At 46.0% G+C, this 24,589-nt stretch overlaps 1 protein-coding gene across 1 annotated transcript in view; it reads right to left on the reverse strand.

Annotated features, from left to right (window-relative positions):
• The window catches only part of ADRA1D (adrenoceptor alpha 1D), a 51,570-nt gene extending 27,334 nt beyond the window's left edge, over positions 1 to 24,236 (reverse strand). The window contains exon 1 of the mRNA XM_009566856.2: positions 22,803 to 24,236. Coding sequence (XP_009565151.1) covers positions 22,803 to 23,769 — 967 coding nt within the window. The 5' untranslated portion in view covers positions 23,770 to 24,236. The remainder of the gene's footprint in view (positions 1 to 22,802) is intronic.
• Between the last annotated feature and the right edge of the window lie 353 nt (positions 24,237 to 24,589).

Raw genomic sequence — 24,589 nt, forward strand, 5'->3', positions numbered from 1 at the left:
CAAGGCCAGGCTGGATGGAGCTTTGAGCAACGTGATCTAGTGGGAGGTGTCTCTGCCCATGGTAGGGGGTATGGAACTCCATGTCAATGAATGATGATCTTTAAGGTCCCTTTCAACTCAAATCATTCTATGATTCAGTGAATCTGGAGTGTCTTAAAGTCCTCCAACTTAACATACTTGTAGCAGGAAGTCTCGAAGCATGAAAAAACCCTTTCTGGAGCCAGGGTTCTCTGGGCTTCCGGGTTACTTGTGTTGGATCCAGGATTCAACCCCAGCTTAGCATAGAGCTGCCAAGGTTTTCACTTTGATGGTTGTATGGTAAGAAAGCCATGGAAACTTGCCCTGAATTGGAGCTGTGAGTAGTGATTGAAGTAGAGGTTGTTAAACCTGGAACATTTCCACTTGGTGTTCCAGCTGACATCATCCTTCATTGGGCAGTGTCCAGACCTACTACTTGGGAATCTTGTGAGTTCAGCTTCACTTACTTTGGGCCATTGCACCCAGAGTGACAAGTCATTTACAGATGTGGAGGAGTCTGAATCCATGCCCAAAACATTGCAATGAGAAGGTCAAACGAGTCTGATTTGCATTTGCTGTTGACTCTGGATTGACCTTGGGGAGCACAAGGCCTTCTAGCATGGGGAGATGTGGGACATGTGACACAGATGGATTTTTTTTCTCCATCCCCATGTTAACCTCTACCTAGTGGTTTTCTCTTCTTGTTTCTCACTCCTTCTCTTTCACCTACTCAACACACCATTTCCCAGGAAATTAACGCAAAAAGTGCCAATCAGTCACCTGCAGGCGGTTAAACTGCCAATTGTGGAATAGCCATTTTCAGGTTTGCAAATGCAAATACATACAGGTCTGCACACAATGTTTGTGCTTTGCATCAGCAAGGGGTGCCAACAGACATTTCAGTCCTGCACCCCTGACTGCTGTAAAAGCCAACACTTCCATCCTCAGCCACGCTGGATTGGGCAAAAAATTAAGCTGCTGATTTGGATGTGCAGAAGTGATGCAAGCAATGGGAAACAGAGGTTTCTTATTCATTTGATCACTGTTGAGAATGGAGGACAAAATGTTTCTGCTCAATTTCTCTTTCTATCTGAAGAAGTCCTTGTAGTTACTGGGGAAGACTAAAACATGCCTTCACAAATGGACATTGACTTTCAAATTGTCCTAGGGAGGGATTTCCGTTTTGAATTCTCTAGTAAAGTAACTTATGCTTCTCTGCAAATCAAAGCACAGCATTCTGCTGAGTTGTAGGGCATCCTACACTGACCCTGTGGAGAAGACAGGGAAGGGAGCATGGCTGCCCCTCTAAGCCACAGTTTCCAGATGACTCCCAGTCACTGGGGTGACATCACACCACAGAATCACAGAATGGTTTGGGTTAGAAGGGACCTTTAAAGATCATCTAATCCAACCATCCTGCCATGAACAGGAACATCTTGCACTAGATCAGATGGCTCAAAACCACGTCCAAACGGAACACTGCCATGGAGGAAGAGTCCATGACTTCCCTGGGAAACCTGTTCCAGTGTTCCGCTGTCCTCATTGGAAACAATTTTGTCCTTATGTCTGTTCTCTACCTACCCTCTGTTAATTTAAAACCACTGCCATTTGTCCTGTCACTACAGACCCTGGTAAAAAGTCTCTCTTCATCATTCTTAAAAGCCCTCTTTATATATTGAAAGGTCACAATAAGTTCTTCTGGAGTTTTACTTCTTCAGGCTCAATAATCCTGACCCTCTGAGCCCCCGCTCCATAGAAGAAGTGTTCCAGCCCTGTGAACACCTTCGTGGCCCTCCTCTGGACCTGCTCCAACAGGTCCATGTGTTTCTTGTGCTGAAGAATTCAGAACTGGATGAAACACTCCAGATGCGACTCAGAAGAGCTGAGCAGAGGGACAGAATCATCTCCCTCACTCTGCTGACCACGCTTCTTTTGATGCAGCCCAGGATATGATTCGCTTTCTGGGCTGCAAGCACACTGCCAGCTCATATCCAGCTTTTCATCCACCAGAACCCCCAATTCCTTCTCCGCAGGGCTCCTCTCAATCCCTTCACCCCCCCAATCTGTACTAATGTCCTGTCCTGTCTTTGCATTAGGCCATTTGAACAAGAAAAGGAAGAAGTTGGGTGACATGAGATATTCCCCTGGGTACTGGCTGACAAATCAGTCCACTGATGGACTCTGTTCTCAGAGAAGAGGGGAGGTGTTGGACCAGCTGGGAGACTGCTCTTTAGAGGAGACCCCAGATTAAAGGTGGTCTCTGCCTTCCTCACATTCTGGGACACCTGTGCATTCTTCATGCCTTTCAACCTTCCTTGGCATGGTTGCTTCAGAGACCTCCCTGAGGAATAAAGAGGCCTGGTATCAATTAGCCGCATGATACAGCTGGTTATAATCTCCTCTGATGTCCTGGCATGCAGAAATCCCTAGATACTCCCTTTCAGAGAAAAGAAACTGTCCAGTTTATGGCTTTGCTTTGTAGACTGTCAGGGCTGCCTTGGTACTTAGCCTGGGAAACTACGGCCAAGCATCTGCCCTCGTTCCTCATCTCCTGTGACACAAGTGTCCCAGCTGTGGCTCACATAATGAGATTTGTGCAGCGTCATCTATGCCCAGAGCCCCAAAGAGGGATTTCAAGGCGACACTGGGAAGAATCTGGCTCCATGGCTGAGCCTGACCTGGTGCCCGGCCCTTCGTGCTGCTCCTACGGCCAAGTGCACCGACAACTTGAAAGCTAACAATGTCAAACTGAGCCCTCCTGCTCAAGGGTGATCATTTTTTAAGAGCTGAGTGACACCTTTTCTCACTCTCTGCCACAACTGACAGTTCATGACACTCCTTTGAAAGAGGACACTTGGTCCCCTGAAAATGGCTTTTGGAATTGCGACAAAGGTGCATTTCTGTCTGGGACTTGTTCTGCAAAGGGAAACAGAAAAATGGGCACAACCAAGAAATGTCATGGGTATTCATAGCAGTAACAAGTGTCTGCTTTATTGTCCAACCTTCTCAATCATTTTATGCACAGATTCCCAAGAGCTTTGCAGGCTGTACCAGGATATCTCTCTTGACACTATTCTCATGCAGCCTGCCAGCAAAAAGACATCTGATGGTATCAGGTCAAAAATACATTGGATAGCTATTTCATTCACTGCAAAGCATGCAAATTGCAGGAGGAAAACACAAATATTCATCTAGGACAAGCTTGTCAAATTGGTTTTTTTTGCCAAAGCAGACAAGAGAGAAAGAGTATTTGAAAAACAAATGCAAAGTTTCAATCTGGAAACTTTTCTAAAGGAAACTTTTCTAAACAAAACTTTTCTGTTGAGGTAGGGAGGAACAATACAAGTACTTTGTATTGAAATTTCCTACATTTAAGTTTACAAACCAAACCAAACCTAACGAAAACACAGAGGGAAATTGGGACACGACGGGTCATTTTGAAAAACAGAGCTTAATTTTCTTCTGTTGACCCAAAAATTTTCTCTCCTCTTTCACAAGAACTTAAACCTCCTGATAAAAGACCATCATCAGCCTTCAGGATCTCCCTTGGGTGATTCAACAACCTCATTATCTAACTTTTCACTGAAAACATACACATTTTAATGCCCGATATTCCTCTGCGCATCTGCTATGGATCACTTGTGACAGTCCCACAACCTAATGGTGCCCAGAGGTCAACACTTTGCACAGTTAAGCTCACAAAACCAAGGCGGTAAAGCCCTTAGAGTGTGGAATTACCATTTCCCTATGGGAGATCTGGCTCATACACACATGCTCCTGGATGTAACTGCAGTACAAATAGATTTTATTAGGAAGAATAACAAATAATGAATTGTTCCTAAATGGTCACATTCTTGCATTCTCTGTTGTTTTGTTGTTTTGCTGTTTGCTAATGGCAATAAACAGCTTGGTTTGCTTTTCATTTGTAAGCCTTTTTCTAATTGGTTTTGCAGGCATTTCCATATTTAATGGAAACATCTGTCTGATACTTTTTGCTTCTTACCAATATCAGGGGTAATAGAGGCACAGCTACCGCTTAGCGCTGATGTCAGCCTTTGTGGTTTCTGCCAAAATCTGCAGGAACCCAAACCATCCATAGCGTTTCCATTTCATGTAGGGAATGAAACAGAGCAACATGAAGTAATGATAATATAGGAGAGGATGAAACAAAGGGAAAACTTGCTAGTGATGAAACTTTTTGGAGTGACCAGCCTAGCACCAGCAGAGTTGGTTGAAAGAGGCACTCAGAGCTGGTTAAGAGAGGCATTCAGAATGGGACGGAGACCAAGAGCCACTAAATGAGGAAGGATTTAAATTTGTGAAGGAACGAAACTATTTCTGGGTGCAAGGATCTGTGCAGGATGACAACAGTGGTAACTCCAGTGGCGACTCCAATGCAGACACCTAAATTCAGTGTCTTACTTCGCAGAGCCATTAAAAATGCTCACACAATTGGCTGGGTGCCTGCCAGACCTCTGAACAGGACTTTTTTAATGACGTAAAACGATAGCGGTCTCCACTGAAATGAGAAGGGAGAAGCAAAGCTCCCTGCGTGAGGGGCTGAGAGGTGCTTGCAAAGAGACGTCAATGTTTGGGCAGCGTAGCTGGGAGAGAATGGGACAGCATAGCTAAGCACAAAGAACAAGCCAAGGAAGGAGGTTCCTAAATTTTTCATGCAAGATGGGCTTCTAGTCTTGATATCCTTTGCTCCTGTGAGTGGTGCAAAGGTGTTTTCTTTTCTTGGGTGCTGAGCGGTGGTGGATCTATGATGCGTGATCATCTGTATTGAAGACACCATGCTTTATTGTAGCCCAGGATAACTTCCAATGCGTGTCCACCTGAGAACCTTACTGGTGGAGTATTTGATGGGAAAAGAATCCTGGGGAAACCAGACTCTGATATTTCCTGTGGCTGGCCCAGTCCCTTTGTCTACCTATTCATAACCAAAATGATTTCCCCTGGACTGCATTTTTCAAATGCAAGTGGTAGAATTGTTTCCTTGTTAACTGCAGTTCAGGATAAAATAAAACTTGGTCCCCTGTGAGCTGCTTTATCCTTGAAATGCAGGTCAGTCTTGGGCTGGAGGAAGAGAAGGGTGGGACACAAGCATTTGAAAGTGAAAGAAGTAAATAGGGAGAAAGAAAAATGGACTTTCCCAGACCATTTTTCTGAGGTGCTTGACCCAGTCACCATGGTGACCATAACCGAGTGTTCGAGAGGCACAATGACTCACATCTGACTGTAGAGAAGCATTTCCAAATCTGCATTTCAGCAGTGGCTGACACGGACTTCATGGCTTTGAGGTGTTTCCCCCCCTGTGGCCTTGGGAGCCGTTTCCAGCTGAGTTTGGAAGTCGTGTCCTTTGAAGAGTCACTTATGGAGCAAAATGGCAGCAGTGAACCCAACAATTCTCAATAGGTTGCAAAATAAACCCTCTGGTACAATCCTGAGTGTGCAGTTGGACATGGCAGGTCCACGACACTCATCATTGAAGACCTCTGCGGCACAGAATTGCAGAATAGGTTGGGTTGGAAGGGACCTTTAAAGGTCATTTAGGCCAGACCCCAAATGACTCAGGAGAGTCCAAGCCATGCTGACTTAACAGCCAGAGCACCAAGCTGCACAGGTTGCATGGTAGGAATCACAGAGGACATCCACCAATACAGTGCAGGTGGTTGCCTTCTCCATCTTTTCTCTAGGTGGAAGCTGTGATCTGCAACGACTATTGTTAATTTGGATTACCACAAAGGACTGCTTGTCACAGAATCATAGAATCATTAAGGTTGGAAAATATCTCTAAGATCATCAAGTCCACCACCGCGCCTACAAAACTATGTCACAAAGTGCCATGTCTACATGTTTTTTGAACACCTCCACGGAAGGCAACACCACCACTTCCCTGGGCAGCCTCTGCCAATGCTTCACCACTATTTCAGTAAATAATTCTTTTCTAATAGCCAATTTAATCTTCCCGTGGCATAACTTGAAGACCCTTCCATTGTCAAGACACCCATTTGTCTGGTGCACCTTCAAGACCTTGAGTGTGAAGTACAAGGTTGGTCTCCCAAAGCAACAAAACCATAAGTGATCTTCTCCTAAAGAGGAGAAAATCCAGACAGACTAATGGAGAAATATGGATCATCAAGGAAAAGTAATTCATTAGGTGGGATATTTTGTCGCTTGCTCAATGCAATAAAAAGAGGCTACATGGAAGACATCAAATTCACCTGTCTGCCAGAAGAGTGGAAGCCAGAAAGGGAATATAACTACTAGAGGAAGATGATGATATAGATACAAAACAATTTCAAATAAGGCATGGATATGTTCCTGCTACAAACAATGAAGTTTTTAAGAGTTGGGAGCAATATGATCCAGAATGGCCTCTCTGAAGGCACAGACAGCAGAGGGTTAGGGTTAGGGACTGGGACATAAATGGTGCTCAGGTGACTCTGAGTGGGATCATGCAACACAGTGATCTGCAGTGGCAATTACGCCTTTCTTGAAATGGTGACAGCTGCCTGTGGTATAAGAGCCCCAGAGGAATACACACAGGAGGAGAAAAGTGGAGAAGAAGAAGAGCTGTAAAGGAAGAAAGCATTTGAGGGATTGCCAATGCATTTGGTAGGATGGCAGATGGGATCACATTTCTGTCTGCTTTGCTCTCCAGTAGCTTGCCTGAATTCTGCTCTGAGTCACCCAGTTCTGCTTTCAGTGGTAAACGCCTGTTTTTGGAGCAAATTATTTTTGTTCCATACATTAGGCTGCTAATTCAATCACCTGTGGTTGCTCTAAGTGCACGTTGGTGGGTGTGCAGAGAGTGTACAGCAAGTGAAGGAACAGACTTTTCCCAGCTGAACGTGTGGAATAAATCCTGACAGGCTGATGGCCACATTCAATGTAAACAATCTCCACTCAGCCCCCTACTCTCACTGCCTTTGACTTAAAAAGACTCAGACACTGGGAAAGTTCTGTTTTGTATGTAAATACTTTCCCTTGCCCTGTCATAGTAGCAGGAAAATGAAACCACCCACGTCCTGCTTCCCCTGACCTTTGAGGGAACTTTATGGATCCATCCTGCAGGAGAGCAGCAGCCACGTTGCCTGCTGGGGTCATCAAGGAATTTTAATGAAGCCCAGGAGGAGCCTGTGCATCACGCGTGTCATGCTGTGTGTTTCTGAGCTTGTTTTCACATCTCAGCATTAGCAGGTGGGCGAAGACCTTAGGTCTTAGTTGTGATGAGACGAGCTTCATCCACACAACTGCTCTACCCAACAGCCTTACTATCACTACATGTACCGAATGGAGAGGCCAAGCCCACCACTGACGGGTAACTCCATGCTTTCCATCTAGTTGGACAGCTGGGTTCTACTTGCCCAGATACACATGCCAAGTAATGGAGCCGACAGTAGAAACCTACAGGGCAGACCAGTCATTTAGATGTTATTTTTCTCTGTCAGTCAGCCTTTCCTTCCAGGGATTTCCTATATCTTCCCTGCTATTACTACATCAAAGCATTAGGTGTGGTTTTTAAGGCTTGATAGTGATGTAAAGGAAGCCAGACTGACTCCTCACAGGCCACTTGAGAAAACAACAGTGACTCTTTCATTATTATTTTCATTTTCAGGACACAGTTTCAGAGTTCGCCCATGGAAGTATGCATCTGAGATACCAAACTCTAGGGCACAACCTACACTCCAGTTTATGCGATAAAGAAAGAAATGTTTCTGTGGGCAGGTTGCCAGAAGTATTTTCCATGTAAGTGTCTGATTTTCTTTTGAATTTCTTTTGAAATCAACCCAGGGTGCAATCCTGGTCATCCTAAAGTAGACACCGAGATTGCCTATCTGTCTAGTACCATGAGATAGAAATGATGTGGGGAGTCCCTCCTGGTATCTGGGTGTCCATCTAGAAGAGTGTAGGGATTCTCTAGGTTCTGTCTTGCAACCCAAAGCCCCACACGCTTGTCTCGTCTACCTTAGGGGGCCTTGGACAGCACTGGACAATTCTTGGGGAAGTAAACTGCAATCCAAATCTGTTTGCAATCCCGATTTTAAGACACAGACAAAAATGGGAGCTAAGACATCCAGCTGACATGCAGACACCTACCCATAGACAAATATATATGGAAGTTTTCACCTATGACTCATGTTCTGCCCCGAGTCTCTTTGCCTACTTGCAAACCAGAAATAAGGACTTGCACGTCCCCTCCCCTGAAATAACTCCTCACTATTGCTTCCCTTCTCACTCATGCCTGGCGACTCAGGGAGAGAAGGTGACGGCCAAGGAGCTGTTGAGATGGGAATTGCAATGGGAATTGCACCTTTCTCCCCAGTTGCCTTCCGAGCACTGCAGAAGCTATCTGCCAATACCTGCACCACTATTTCCTACTCCTTTGCCTCGATGCTGTGAAAAATGCAGTCTGAACGCATGCAGATACCACTGGGTACTGTCCTACCACCCACATCCATCTGGATCCACTACTTTGAGCTTCTCCGAGTGAAAAATAATGTTATTGTTTGCACAGCACCTGACACAAGAGGGGCTGAAGCTTTTGACTAACGGGCTTGTGCATGGTTATGGATCTCAGACAGTTCAAAACACAGACAGCCCTGAAATGCTATAACTATGTGGTGTCACTAGAAGTGAAGCACAAAATAATTAATCCCAAATAACCCTGATTTTGCAAGGCAGAATCATAGAATTATAGAATGGTTTGAGTTGGAAGGGACCTTAAAGATCATTCAATTCCACCTCCCATGCCATGGGCACCATCCAACCTGGCCTTGAACACCTCCAGGGATGGAGCAGCCACAACTTCTCTGGGCAACCTGGGCCAGGGCCTCACCACATTTACTGGGAAGAATTTCCTCCTAATGTCTAGTCTAAATCTTCCCCTCTCCAATTTAAAGCCATTCCCCCTAGTCCTATCAGTACAGGCCTTTGTATAAAAGAAAAGGAGAGATGCAATACTTGGAAAACTCTCTGCTTTGCTCCTTCTTCCTCTGTCTCCAAGAGAGGAGTAGATGGATAGCAAGCCCTGTGATGTGAAGTCATTCTGTTTTGTTTCCCCAAATCCCGGCCTGAGCACAACATTGAGGGAAGCAGACAAGCCTGTGGCTGGCCGCCAGCTCCAGTTCACAACACATCCTCACAGCTTTCCAGATAATTCCTATGGAAGGGGCTCAGGGAACAGAAATAGCCCATGGCTGAAAAACTTTTCTAGTGCAGTCTGTCTCTCCTAGAGAACTTGGCTTTAAAGGCAGAGGTTCAAGGGCTGGCAGCTGCGCTGAACCCAAGGCCTCTGCTATCTTTGCTCCAACTAGGTTGATGAGCGGCTGATGGTGTCTTCAATGCTGTGTTATGCATGTGTGTGCCCTGTGACCTTCCAAGTTGCATTTCTCAGATCACTTATGGGGTGAAAATACATGTCATGTCCCCCACCTGAGCAGAGGCGAGAGGACACTCACCTAAGGCAAGAAATAGCACCATTGCCAGCTTCACCTGGTGACCTAGAGGCTTGCATGTGGCTCTGAATTCCTGGATTCTGGGGCCAGTGCCCTCCACGATCCCTATCATTACCCATGGGCTGTTCTCAGAGATCTGTGAGGCTGGTCTGAGGAAAACTGCAGCTGGAAAAGAGTCAGGGATGAGATGCGGCATGAGGTCTCTGTGCTGAGTACTTTATCCCCTCGACACATCCTGGGGTGGCAATGCCTGCCTCAGAACCATCCTCCTGCTGCAGGGAAGGTTCCCATCCATTTCCCGGTCAGGTTGACCTAACCTACTCTTGTCTCATTGCCACAAGAAAAGAACACCATGTCATAAAGTTATCCTCACTGTCTCTATACTAGAAATAATCTGCTTAGGTTAGGTTATGAATTTCCCTCTAAAGTTTCTTACTTTGTTAGCTTTTCCCCATCTAAATCACAAAGGTCTTGTCCATGGCAAAAGACCTGGACCCAGCTCTGGTATAGACCCCGCAAAGGCTGGGGAAGTCTTCTTTCATAGTGGGATCTTCCCCTGCTCAGTGCTTGCACAACTGATCCTTGCACAGAAAATCTACTGCAGGGCTTCCCCGTGTTTTTTTTCTTCCATCACAGACACCTTTTGGAAGGTTTGCATCCTGGTTCTTGTCTTGTGCTTTGTCAGCACTTGCAGCCTTGCATTGCAGCAGTCTTGCAGAGGAATGCAGCCAGGAGTTCTTTAATTCAAGAGAGACAACCCTTGTGGTTTCTCCTAGCCTTTATCTCCCTGGAGGAAATGCAGATCCCATTAGCTGTTATAAATAAACAAACTGCTGAACAAAAGAGGGGCAGGTCTGATTCCAGGTCCTCAACCCAAGTGGCACCAACCATCTCAAGTTCATAGCGCTCTAGGCATGCTTTTGGACAGATTTGTGTTGGAGAGAACTGATGGGGCATGTCCAGTACTCGCTATCTTCTGCCAGTTCCTTTACTCAGTGCCATCAATGTATCCACTGTGAGCATCAGGAAAGGCAGCTTTGATTTGTCTAGGACAGGAATCCCTTGCAAATGTTTGGTTCATATTTTTTTTCCGCTACTGGAGGGGGGAAAAAATAAAAGTTGCATTTCAGGGGCCTTAATGACTGAGTTGTGAATTGCCTCAGGTTGGAAACCTCCTGGGAGGAGGAAATGCCCTCTCTTTAGCTTAGCGAGCTTGCAGTTGGTTTTCTGCCACTAGACCTGGTGGTTCTCTGGCTTGGCTCCAAGTGCATTATCTAAGGAGCACTCTTAGAGAAAGGCTATTCATTAGGAGTAGCTAAAGAGCCATATCCTGCTCCAGCCACTCCAGTAAATCCATCCTTGGGCTAATCGCAGCCATAAAGTACTGTGCAGGGAGAAATACAGTCCATATGAAAGCTTTATAGAGCACCAGAACAGAGAAAGCAGGACAGGCAGAAGTAGCTGTTGTGTTGGCAATACTAGAGAGCTACCAAATAATCACAGTTCTGTAAGTGATGCCTCAATTTCCCTAGCCAAAAATGATCATAGAATGGAATCACAGAATCATAGACTCATTAAGGCTGGAAAAGGCCTCTAAGATTGTCAAGTTCAGTTGTCAGCCCACCACTACGCCTAATAAACCATGTCACAAAGTGTCATGCCTACATGCTTTTTGAACACCTCCAGGGGTGGTGACTCCACCACTTTCCTGGGCAGCCTGTTTCAATGCCTGACCACTCTTTTGATAAAGAAAGTTTTCCTAATATCCAATCTAAACCTCCACTGGTGCAACTTGAGGCCATTTCCTCCCACCCTATCACTTGTTACTTGGCAGAAGAGACCAGCATTCACGTCACTACAATCTCCTTTCAGGTAGTTGTAGAGTGATAAGGTTTCCTCTCAGCCTCCTCTTCTCCTGGCTAAACAATCCCAGTTCCCATAGCCCCTCCTCATAAGACTTATTCTCCAGACCCTTCACCAGTTTGGTTGCCCTGTACAGCCATAGTGATGATCATGATGTAGCACCTGCTGTGAAGAATGAAAAAGAACAACCTGAACGTTACGGCAGCCGTCCTTCTCTAGGGTCTGGCCCATGCAAAAGTCATCGATGCCTTCACCAGCATTTCATAGATAATGTGCAGAAGAATAAACCACTGACTATCCTCAGAAGACCTCTTTGGAGTTGATGCACTCAATAGATCTTCCTTGATGACAACCCAAGAGAAAGTGAATGACAGTCTCAGAGTTATTGTCTCATTGTAACACCACAAGGAAAGGAGGTAATTATTATAGATCACAATGTAGAGCAGAAACAAAGAGCTGGCAGTACCAGGCTTTTCTGGGAAAAGATCTGCTCAGAAAACAAAGCTGATTCACAACCTCCAGAAAATAGTCAACACAAGAAGAGTCAAGTTATCCTGTAAGGAATGATGGATGAAAAAACCCTGCTAAATAGCCTCAATGCTAGATGCCCGAGGAGGACTTTGAAATCTTGCAAATAAAGAGAATAAGAAGATGCGACAACTTGGGCTGGTCAAAAAATCTAAACATCTATCAAATGGAAAACTGATTTTTTTTCACTACATATATTTCATGCCAAAAAACACAACTAAGAAAACCCTGAAATATTTTCTCTCATCAATGACAGTCCTGAGAATTGTTTTCCCGTTACTACTTTTCTGGAGGATAGTATAATACAACCAGCGATGCCTTACAGGCCAGCACTTGTATCTTGGCTAACTGGAAGACAGTGGAGTATACCAGGAAACGCAGACCAGGTGGGAGGATCACCACATGAAGGATGACCAGAGAAAGAAACAGGGAAAATATAATCCCAGTGGTGCTGTGCACCATATAGAAATACACAGGGCTAGAACCGTATTTTTCTAAATTGAATTAATGTGGAAAGGGAAATTCCAAAGAACCCCGTTTCCTCAGGTAGCTCCTGTCCTCATCAGCCACTTGAATTTAGGAGCTTGTATTAAAAAGTAGATGTTGCTGCAGGCATCACTCAAAATCCCGCCTGTGTCCATGGAAAGGTGATTGCTGAAAAGGTGCATGAACAACAGCCTTCGCAAACTCTGATTCCAGGATTCAGCTGTGGCAAGGAAGTATTTTCTCATACAGAGAACAAATATTTTAAGAGGTTTTTGCATTCTTCGCTTTGCAATTTGGTTATGTATTAAAAGTTGTCTTGTCTTACTCTACCACTATGGTGAACATTAGTTTCTACTGAAGACACAAAACAGTAGCTTATAGCCAAGTTATACTATGTCCTATATAATGAAACCCCCAGAGTAATAGAAGCATAGAATCATAGAATGGTTTGGGTTGAAAGGGACATTAAAGCCCACCTGCTTCCCATTCCCTGCCATGGGCAGGGACACCTCCCACTGGATCAGGTTGCTGAAAGCCTCGTCCAGCCTGGCCTTGAACACCTCCAGTGATGGGGCATCCATGACTTCTCTGGGCAACCTCTGCCAGTGCCTCATCACCCTCATAGGAAAATATTTCTTCATAGTATCTAATCTAAATCAATACTAAGGAAGTTACAAAGTTAAGCACTCAAAAGATCAACAAGTTCAAACTGACAATCCCATTTGCAAAATGTTGGTTTCCTACATTTAAAGAGTTTAATTTCAGGATCATGCTCTACTGTCTCTGCAGTGTCTGCCACACCAGCTGCAAGGAAAGGTGGGTGCTCAATTAAGTAATAACTCAGTTGAGTTGTTCAGTATCTCCTAACTGGTCAGTATGTGGCTCCACACTATAAACTCACATAAACTCTGTTCAGATGACAAACTATTTGTTTCCCCATGCATATAGAATCATAGAATAGTTAGAGCCGGAAGGGATCCTAAAGATCATCTTGTTCCAAAATCCCACTGGATCAGGCTGCCCAAGGCCCCATCCAACCTGGCCTTGAACACCTCCAGGGATGGGGCAGCCACAGCTTCCCTGGGCAACCTATGCCAGTGTCTCACCACTCTCATAGTGAAGAAATTCTTTCTAAATCTGCCCCTCTCCACCTTATACCCGTTCCCCCTGGTTCTGTCCCCACAAGCCTTTATGAATAGCCCCTCTCCAGCTTTCCTGTAGCCCCTTTCAGATACTGGAAGGTCGCTACAAGATCTCCTTGGAGCCTTCTCTTCTCCAGGCTGAACAAGCCCAACTCTCTCAGCCTTTCCCTGTACGGAAGGTGCTCCAGCCCTCTGATCATCTTTGTAGCCCTCCTCTGGATCCGTTCCAACAGCTCCGTATCCTTCCTACATTGAGGATTCCAGAACTGGACACAGTATTCCAGATGAATGATATGATTCCATATCTGAATGTACTGAGCTCAGCTATGGCGAAAAATTTTGCAAGCAAATATATTTTTCTTTTCACAGCTCTCCAAAGAGAAAAAATGTGCTTTAGAGTCATTTTACCATCCCACGTACAAACCAATGCCAAAATATGGCTATATTTTGAGTGGGCCCTTTATCTTATGGAGCACTTCATATCCTTAAAGCTTAACTCTTGTCAGCTCCAGCTGGAAGTGTGTCAGACTTTGGCAAAACTAGTTCCTTATTTGACTTCTCTGTGAGATTCATCTCAGCAAGTTTCGATGTGTACTGCACACCTTGGAGCTAGTGATCTTTGGCCTCCCTCAGAAGCACTGAGGAGACACACGCTTTCGGGGTGTGACTCTGGGTTAGGCAGCAATATTAGGAGGAGAAGAACTACAGTCTGAAAATACCTAATTTTCATTGTTGGTTATGTAGAAAGCGCAAAAGTAATTAGCTGAAAACCGTGTACTGTTGGCATCCAATACCAGGGACTGTCTTGACATTGTAGAAGATGGGAACAGTGTGAAAATGGTCAGTACAAGCGACTGCAGAAGAGCAGAAACGCCCACCAGACACCATCAGTTCATTGGTCTTAAAAGTCTTTTCTCAGCAAGCTCCACTCTTGCTAAACTTCCCATCCTTGATAATGCCTCGTAAACGTGTTTTCTTCACAGAGGTTGTCCATATTGGGTCAGTTTTGTCTAATTCCCACCCTGTCCTTATACAAAGCGACCCCCAGCCCTGATGGTTTAAAATGTCAAGTCCTTGCTTTGACACATACGACTGTCAGAGCTTTTTAAACTCAAAGCTATCCCTGTAACACGTCTTATAGGGACTGAATGGTGCGCTTTTTCCCGTCATCTCTCTCAGATACAGCTATCTCATTCTGTCTCTCATTTGGCAGAACAAATTAAGCCTGTTACAAAGACATGGAATGGAAAAGTTTATCTAATAGATAACGTTTACCACTAGAAATCAGGACTTTATCCCAGCAGGGTTCTGTAATGTTAGTAGGTGCTATCAGCCTTACCTAGAATACGGTACAGTAAACACAGCAAGTCAGAGTCCTGATGGATCAATCAGATGACAATTTGAGTTGTTTTCCCAAGGAAATATAGTCATTTTCTTTAAAGCCTTGGGAAAAAGTGCTGTATATACTCACTAAAGTGAGCACACCTCTAATTAAACCCCTACAGGTAGAACAAAGCTGTTACTTGTCAACACGGCATGGTTGCTAACACCCCGTTCATGCTGTTTGTTATGGCAAAGCCAATTGAAAACAAGCTGGTAGCAAGGGATTAAACAACAACTTTGCATGATCGTACCAAAGAGCTTCTCCACCTTTCCATTCAATCTTCAATACATCTCATTACTGAGATTATCAGAATTAATGTGCAAGTATTTATCCAAACATAAATTAATGAAGATAGATCAGCATCATTAAAAGCTCCTTCCCAGAATATCCAGGACAAAGTTTTGTGTGAGCCAATATAAGAAACCTATCAGACTCAGCTTAACATAGATGTATTTACTGTTACATGAAGCATTTTGCTACTGATTCCAAAACTCCCGCTGAGATATTTTATAACATTTTCGCTATTGAAACACAGTAGTTTTAAATTTTTGAGGATCTATTTTTTCCATGTTTGTGGTGCACCATTACAGCAACTGCCTCCAGATGCGTCAGGACAATGCCATATAAAACCAGACATTTGGCTTTAAGTAGTTGTATTTGGTGGTGTGATGTGTGGACTGGAAGCAGAGTAATCCCAGACATGGGTCATGGGAGATCTAGGTCTTATTCCCAGGCACATCACTGAATCACTGCATTGCTTTGGCCAGGCAAAAGCAAAACCTATGTTCAAGTTTGGGTTTTGTTTGGGTGTCCAAATCATCATTTGAGGTCCAAAATGCCGCATCTCTCATAACAAGGCAGACAGCAAAACTGTCCCACCCCTTTATGCCTTTCTCTAAGCCCTCTGTGTAGGGTAATGGATAAGGAGGGAAAAACATGCTCATTGGGACACCAAATAATCATTTTTGCTGGGTATATTCAAACACACGTAGACCGTTTCCCTATTGTTCTGCACTCTGGAGGTTTCTGCACTAGGGCAAAATGAGTCAATCCACACTGACAAATGCTTTAGCTACACAGTTTACTCACAGGGTTGTTATCCATGTCCCTGCTTGTTATCCTCACCTGTGCCCTTCTGCAGGATGTCAACATTTTTTCCCTGGAGACAAGCCCAGCTCACAGGCTGCTTTTCCACTGTATTATCTCTAGCCAGATGCAATCAATGCTGATGACTCCCAGCCAGGTGCCCCATGCCTGGACTATTCATCCAGTGCTATTCCACTGGGCTCTTTAGCCCATGTACACCTCCCGTGCCATGGCCACCACATACGTCCCTGCTGTCATGCCCTAGGAGTGACATTCTGGTAGGCTACAACACAGTCCTAATGTAATATCAGTCACTCAGAACTGGGAAATAAATAAAAAGAAGTAGAAGTCATGTTTGAAGGCTACTTAAGCAACAGTATATTTTGCTTGGGAAAGAAATGGATTTACCCACCCTGTAATGCTTTAAGAATGGTCTTGAAAAACAGATCAAGAATGGTGTGGAGACAAGTGATCTTTCCCTGAGAAAGGGAGATGGGCTGGAAGACCCATCCATCCTCTAATTTAATGAAATTATGCTAATTTGGCATGAGCCAATTTGATGGAAACATCCAGTGGTGCAAAGCAGATTTTGCCTTTTGACTGGAAGATGTCCAATAAATCAAACTGGAGCCTTGTATCTAGCAGCTTTGGAGACTTTGAGTCTGTGTCTTTGCTGGCATTTTTAATGGATGTAAAGACTTCCTGTGGACAAGGATCAATGAGGGACATGTGGCAGATAGAATGGTTCATCACAACTGATCTCGTTCCAGTTTGATTTGATGCTCTGGGCCATAGCTAATTATTCCAAAGTTGTTGCCCATTCCTTTTTCCATGCCAATTCTGCCACTTCCACCATGACTCAGGAAATTTCAGGAGTTATAAGAGACTGCCTTGACAATCAAAGTAATTGAATGGTCAATCTGTCATCCTCTCCTATTAAATTTTGCTTTTGATCAGGTCCTCCTGTGCATAACAGAACTGAAGAAGTTGGGTTTTCGGTGGAATTGTGTCTTGATTTTTAGTGAGTATTTTCTGATGTCTAAACAGGGGCTGAGCTCACTCTGCAGTGTGGGAGAGTATAAACGTTCACACTGCTTTACCCATCTGCCCATTTTTTATAGGAACTTGATATATCGAGGACTTTTAGCACTTTGTCAAATGTGACTGAGACTGATGAGAGTTCAACAGGTGGTAGGGAAAGGCTTACATGCATATAGGCACAGAGAAATGACATAAACCCTTTCTTCCTTAGGAAACCGTACTAAATTTTCTTCTGCCAGAATAGAATTGGATTCTTCTCTTCTACCTGAACAGACTTGGCTTCATCTGAAATGTTGTTCTACCTATGTTGTCTTCTCCATCAAGCCTGAGCACTGCTGTGCCTCTGCAAGCCCACCTTCTGCAAAACCTTTTGTGAAAGGACTTATGCTCTGTGCAAAACAGCATCCACACAAATATTTTTGTTGTGGTTGAAGGAGATCTTTTTAAGCCTGGTTTGTGCCGCAGGTGCCTTTCCTTCAGGATGCAGGTAAAAGAGAAAGTAGACTATTTTTCTGAATCATAGCTGGAAATGAGTACCAGCTTCCACAGCAAACACAGGCAAGTCGTCACCCCAACGCATGGATATGGAGAATTTTGCTTATACTGAGGGATCTCTTAAGTCATTCATAGAATCATAGAATGGTTTGGGTTGGAAGGGACCTTAAAGATCATCCAGTTCCAGCCCTTCTGCCATGGGTAATTCCTTGTCTGGATAACCTGCTGCTTGTGGAGGGACAGATCGAAGCGAACCTTGAGTTGTGGTTCTCACCCTTGTGAGGCACTAGCTACAGTTGTTGCTGTGCCTTTCTCACATTGGTCTTAATTTCTAACCAAATCCAAATAACAAACATGGGAGCCCACCACCCAGACTAGACTATACTTCATAAAACACAAGGGCCACTGAGGAGTACAAATTAGTATCCTGGGCACTGGGTAGTGCATCCTTAATCCCAAGAATTAGTTGTTTCCTCTTGGATGCATCTGGGGTGGTCATGGTGAAGGTCTTCGCCTCCACTCCTGAGATGTCCCATAGTGTATTTACATGCTCCCTGGCTACTGAAGTGTGGACGGGGAACTGGACTTCATCCCTCCTCCTGCTCTGATTTACTTCCTCCTGGATCAGGTTTGAGAAAGCAGGTGACTGTCTATCTATAGGTGTTGTACAGGGGGTTAGTTTCTTGACCCATTGCATTGATGCCCTACCGCAAGGACAAATCCAGCCCCTAACTTTTAGTAGGGTTTTCCATTAGCAGAAGAGCAGTGAAACCTCTGTGGCTGTGTGATTTAAGACAAAGTTTTTCTATCTATTCTCTCCCTCTGCTGAAGGCTTGGGTTGACACAGGATGGAGCTTTCTTTCACCTGGACCTCTTGTTTCCATTAGACTTAAACAAATCCAGATAAGGATACATCCCAACCTCTCTGCAAATACCTGCAGTGCAGTCACCATCAGATGGTTAGTTGCCTCTGGCTGCTTTTGTAGTCAAAGGAGAGGAAGATGTAGATTGACACCACAATTCATCTCACCTTAAGGAGGTTGTCCAAAATGGGTCAGGTGAGTCATACCTTCAGGCATTGCTCTTGGAAAGATAAAGGCAACTTTGGGTGAATATGACTGATCTGGTATTGATGTAAACTTGCTCAGAGAGGGTCCTGGACCTTCAGAGGTCCCTTCCAGTCTGCATCTCCATCGTGCTATGACTAGATGAGATGAAGGCATAGATGTCTCAGACAACCATGGGGAGATGAATCCGATACTGCAACACATCATAAAACTCCCGGCCCACATCTCTGAGGAGCCTCCGGTTATGTTCTCATACCGGGTCTTTGGTAAGGGAAGAGGCATCCTGGCACAAACCACACAACAACCACCCAGGATCACAAGACAAAGGAGCTTGGTAGAGCTCTACTGCACACCTGGCAATAGATAGAATCCACATGTGTTGTGTTGGGAATTAGGATTTCATCTCTTGTTGAACAACCAGCTGCTTAAAGAGTCTCATTAGCTACAGAAACTGTTAATTGTGTTAAAACTCCTGGTGATGGCATCCTGTGCTTGGGGACATGTTTTATAAACCCAAGAGTGAGCTAAATGACTCAGCTGATAAGTAGACTGTGGAGGTTTTGAGGAGTTTGAGCTGATTTAAAGAAGAATCTTTGTAGACTACTCAAGCATGGAGAAATGGCTGAGAGCATTTGGCACAAATGTAGGTCTCGTTATTTAATTATTGATTATTTCAGTTTCTCAGCACTGATGGGATAATTATTACTTCTTTTTAACTAACATGGAAACTATTTGTCAGAAAGATGCAACAATTTGTGGAGACTCACACAGACACTGGTGACAGAGCCAATACAGAAGTTTCTGATTCCTAAGTCCATGCTAAGTAAAGCCAAGAGTCTTTTTCCAGCTGACAAAATTACCTATTCCTTAAAAGTATGACGTGATAAAAGTCAATCAAAAGAGTGTGTGTGTCATTCAATGGCAACTTCTTGCCAATTCATGTCAAACAGAAAAAAAGAAATCAAAACATTTCAATATTTTCAGACGAAAACAGATCACTTACTCATTTCCTTTTAAAGTGACAGTTGGTTTTGAAATGTATCTGAATACTCATTTTTTAAATAATCTTCCATTCACTCCTTGCTTAAATTGAAACACTGTGTTTTACTTCAATTGACAGTGATTTCTGTTTCTCATCAATGTTTCATTTTCATTTAAAATACATATCTATACAATTTCCAGCTGGCCCCAAATTCATAGAATCACAGAATGGTTTGGGTTGGAAGGGACCTTAAAGATCATCCAGTTCCAACCCTCTGCCGTGGGCAGGGACACCTTCCACTGGATCAGGTTGCTCAAAGCCTCATCCAGCCTGGACTTGAACATCTCCAGGGCTGAGACAGCGATGACTTCTCTGGGCAACCTGGGCCAGTACCTCACCATCCTCATAGTATTTTTTTTTCCTAATATCTAGCCTAAATCTCCTCTCTTTCAGCTTAAAACGGTTCCCTCTCACACTATTCCTGCACTCGCCGAAAAGGAAGTCATTCCCAGCTTTCCTGTAGGCCTTCTTTAAGGACTGGAAGAAGACACATAAAGTCTCCCTGGAGCCTTCTCTTCTCCAAGCTAAACGAGCCCAAATGTCTCAACCTGTACTCATATAGAAGGTGCTCCAGCCCTTGGATTATCTTTGTGTCCTCCTCTGGACTCGCTCCAACAGATCCATGTCCTTCCTGTGCTGAGGACTCCAGAACTGAACGTGGGACTCCAGTTGGGGTCTCATGAGAGCAGAGTAGAGGGGCAGAATCCCCTCCCTCATCTTGCTGGTTGCACAATTATTTCATGTAAGTTTGTCTAACAAACAAATAAAAAAGCCATTCTACTGAACCATCCCCAATCTTCTTTCCAAGGAGAATTGACCCCAGCATGTTTCAGTTTATGGATTTACAGTGAACTTTGCTGATTTCTCTGAGTTTCAGACCTGCCTCCTCAGCTGTGAAATCCGAGATTAAACCTTGCAGAAGTTTCTGTTTTCCTCCTAGATAGCATTGAATGATTCTCAGATTTGAATAGGAAATTGCAATTAATAAAGGGGGTGAAATCAAAGGCAGCATATTTTGTAGTTCTAAAATAAATGATCTTTCTCCTTGTTTATATTACATGTATTATACAGCAGGAAATAAAGATCAAAGCCATGTTTATAAAGAACTTGGCAGGTTGTGTACTTGGAGGAAGCAAATGGGTTCACAGGAGGTACGTAAAGAATGGAGTTTGGGTTTTCATGTGGTGTAAATCAGTGTCTCCTTTGACTTCAGTGCAACAGTAAGGATTTACACCAGTGAGAAGCTGGTTCGAGGGTTTCAAGGGAGTATAGATACGGTAAAAGATAGTTTTCTAACGAAAAGCATTTTCTAGATGTTTGTTCTCTGTTTCCAAGTACAAAGAATAACTCAGTGGAACAGTTTCCCGACTCCCAGCTTTATTAGCTGTAAGTCGTAAAGGTGTGCACGGGGGTCAGAGTGAGTTCCTGCCCTTCTGATCAGCTAAGGAGGTGAATATCAGACTGGGGCTGTTCAGAGAGCTCAGCCTTCAGGTACTGGCATCTCTCTGAGCCTCACAATTCCCAAACAATTTATTTGGAGGCTACAGAAATCCCCCAATACAGCTGATGAATAAAAGGGAAACTGAGGCAGAGTCAGACAGGATAATTCATCTCGGTTCCTGCAGTGAGAGAAGTTCACTGCAGCCTTAATGCTGCCTGCCTAAAATATATCACAAACCCTCATGCTCTCAGAGGGTGAAAACTCTTCACCTCTATGGAGAGCTCAGATAAACTCATCAAATACCACCCTCACCGTGGAGAGAAACCAAAATAAAGACGTACAAGACAGGAGCTTAGTGAGACCAGACACCCACACTCTTGATCCATGACCCTAGGGACACCTCAGCTCGCAAGACACCATCGATCCTGCTGAATTATCCCACTGGAAGGCGGGTTGGCATTGAGTGGCCCCCATCAGGTGTCTAACAGCCTTAGGCTCCAGTTGTCCCCAGGGGGACAGCCACAGTGCTGGAGGCAGATCGAAATCTCAGCAGGTCAAAATGAGTGTTGTGGTCACGATGCTCTGTTTCCATTGACTTCAGGGGCAGCCGCGAGCAAGCAGATGAGAAAAACCCTAAAAGTGCAGAACTAGCTCTAATGTTTCCCTGGCTGCAGGGTTAGTGGGACACAAGTCCCTGTGGGACACACGGATCCCATGCGGCAAACAGAGTGACGGACCTCTCCGCTTTGCTGAGCTCTGTGTAAAGTCCGTCCTCTATATTCGTAAGTTATTTAAATCGCTTGGTTTAGCTGCACCACTCCAGAGGGTTAATCTGATGCTCTGAACTGAATGCCTGCTGTTAGATGAGTGGCTTCCCTGCACTTTCTGGGCAGCGTGGGTACTGGAAGCAGACATTGCTTTGGACATCATGTGCGCCCTGCCCAGCGGGCTCTGTGCCGGCTCAGGATCCTCCGCATGCAGAGGGCTGCATCCTTTACACCAGGAGAAACTGGTCCACTGGGCTCCAACTTGCCTGAACTTTAGAGCACAACCTGTCAGATGCCCCAAACGGGCATCCAGAGGCACAGACACCGTGGCAAGGCCAGGAGCTGAGGGCACAACTCCTGCAGGAGGTGGGTTGGTCCTGGGAAATCACCCTGGACCATCACCCTTGTAGATAAGACCCCCTCCTACTTCAGACCCCTGGTGAACATTGGCAACCTGGGAAGTCAGTGGGACTTATGTTCCAGACTCTGATGCTGCCCTTGGAGGAACAAACCTCCAACATCTCCAACATCTTCACCAGGTCACAACAGAGGTGGGAGTTCTGGGTCCCCAGAGGCAGATCCAGGTGCCCTCCACCAAACGGAGAGGAAGGGAGGTTGGGGGCAGGGATGGCAAACGTATTTGGAGACCACTGTGCCATAATTACAGCCTGTTTGAAACAGAGCTGCTTCCTCCTTTGCCTGAACTTTACTAATTAAACAGCTGAATGCAGAATGAATTAATTAAACCAATTATTATGCTGCTACTTGATTCACTTGCTATTTACTTTGATTGATTATATGACTCTGATTAATAAATATTGAATAAGTGTTAATTAATTGAATTAATTCATTGCTGGTTTAGTCACCTAACCCTTATATCCATGCATTAGTTGTAACCTGGAAGTTTTTCCCAAGGAGTAGGCTTCTGGGGGCTCAGCCACAGGCAGCAAGGTTGGAATGAGGGATAGGGTCACTTACCAAAAGGCAGGACGAAGAAGAAGGGGAACCAGCAGAGGATGAAAACACCCACAACGATGGCGAGAGTCTTGGCTGCCTTTTTCTCACGGGAGAACTTGAGAAGTCGCACAGAGAGGGAGCTCCTGAAGTTGTGCCCCTTGCTCCGGGTGCTGGAGAGAGGTTCCTCCAGCACGCTGCGGCAGTGGATACGCAGCACCACCTCCATGGATTTATTACTCTCCTTCTTGACCCCTGCTTCCAGGCTCCGGGTTGTCCGCCTGGCCACCACGTAGATCCTGAAGTACATTACCAGGATAACCATGAGGGGCAGGTAGAAGGAGAAGAGGGAGGAGAACAGGGCATAGCCTGGCTCCTCCGTGATGCTACAGATGCTCTCATCTGGTGGTGGTGGCTCCTTCCATCCCAGCAGCGGCCCAATGGAGATCACCATGGAGGAGAGCCAGACCACCACGAGGATGACCCCTGCCTTCCTCTCAGTCATGATCGTGGGGTACTTGAGGGAGTATTTGACCCCGATGTACCTGTCCACGGAGATGATGCACAGGCTCATGATGGAGGCGGAGCAGCACAGCACATCCACCGCTGCCCAGATGTTGCAGAAGATGCGCCCAAAAACCCAGAAGCCCAGCACCTCCAAAGTGGCCGAGAAGGGCAGCACGGTGGTGCTGAGCAGCAAGTCGGCGATGGCCAGGTTGACGATGAAGTAGTTGGTGACCGTCTGCAGGTGCCGGTTGCAAGCCACCGAGAGGATGACGAGGATGTTCCCCACGATGGCCGAGAGGATGAAGATGGCCAGGAAGACCCCGACGCCCACCGCTTGCACATCCAAGGTGAAAGTCAAGGCGGTGCTGTTGCCCTCAGGGATGTCCTCACCTTGCAGCCCCCAGGACCAGTTGGCACCGCTCTGGCTGCCCTGTCCCGTCTGGTTCCCACTCAAGCTGCCATTGCTCAGCTCAGGGAAAGTCATTGTAGAAAAGGTCCGGGCTCCATGTAGAGCGAGGAGAAAGCGACGGAGAGCGAGGAGAAAGCGATGCCGAGGCGCAGTCCCTTCGGCATGATCCCCACAAACCCTCTCCCAACACTCGCTCAGCACCTCGGTCCCCCCTCCCCGGGGCAGAACTCGCTCCCTCCAGCCGGGATGCAGGGATGGAGGGCGAGCAGGATGCTCCGCTCCTCTCCACCCCCAAACCCCCGGCTCGCTTCCAGCTGTCCCCAGTGCTGTCCCCCTCCGCTCCAGCGGCTCCGGGAGCCGCTCAGCCCCTCTGCCGGCCCGCCCGGGGGGGCAGAAGGGTCGGTGCCCCCCCGCTGCCCTCGCATGCTCCGGGGGATGCGCTGGGCAGCGGCTCCGCTCGGGAGAGCTCGGGAGGGAGGGGGGAAAGGGAGCCCCACACGTCAGGTGCTGCTGGAAGAGGGGGAGGAGAGCGAGGAGGAGGAGGGAGAGAAAGAGGAGGAGGAGGAGGGGGCAGCAGCGCTGCTTTGCGGGACGGGGTGAAGCCGGCAGAGGCGCGGGGTGCTTGGAGGAGGGGGGGGGGGGGAGGCGAGAGGGTGAGGAGGGGGGACAGGAACGCACTTGTGGGGCGGATACCCGCTCCGAGGGGAGGGAGGAACAGCTGCGGGGGTGCGGGAACCAGAGGAGGCGGTGGGTGGGCTCATAGGGGCGAGGAAGGAGCGCCGGAGGGAGCGCGGGCACAGCTTGGGGGGTCCAAGAACCCACAAGAAGGGGCAGGAACACGCTTGGGGGGCAGAAACTCACTGGAGGAGGGAGGGCAGGCAGAACTGGGGGGTCC

Source organism: Cuculus canorus, chromosome 4 (genome assembly GCF_017976375.1).
Source record: "Cuculus canorus isolate bCucCan1 chromosome 4, bCucCan1.pri, whole genome shotgun sequence".
NCBI classification, from domain to species: Eukaryota; Metazoa; Chordata; class Aves; order Cuculiformes; family Cuculidae; genus Cuculus; species Cuculus canorus.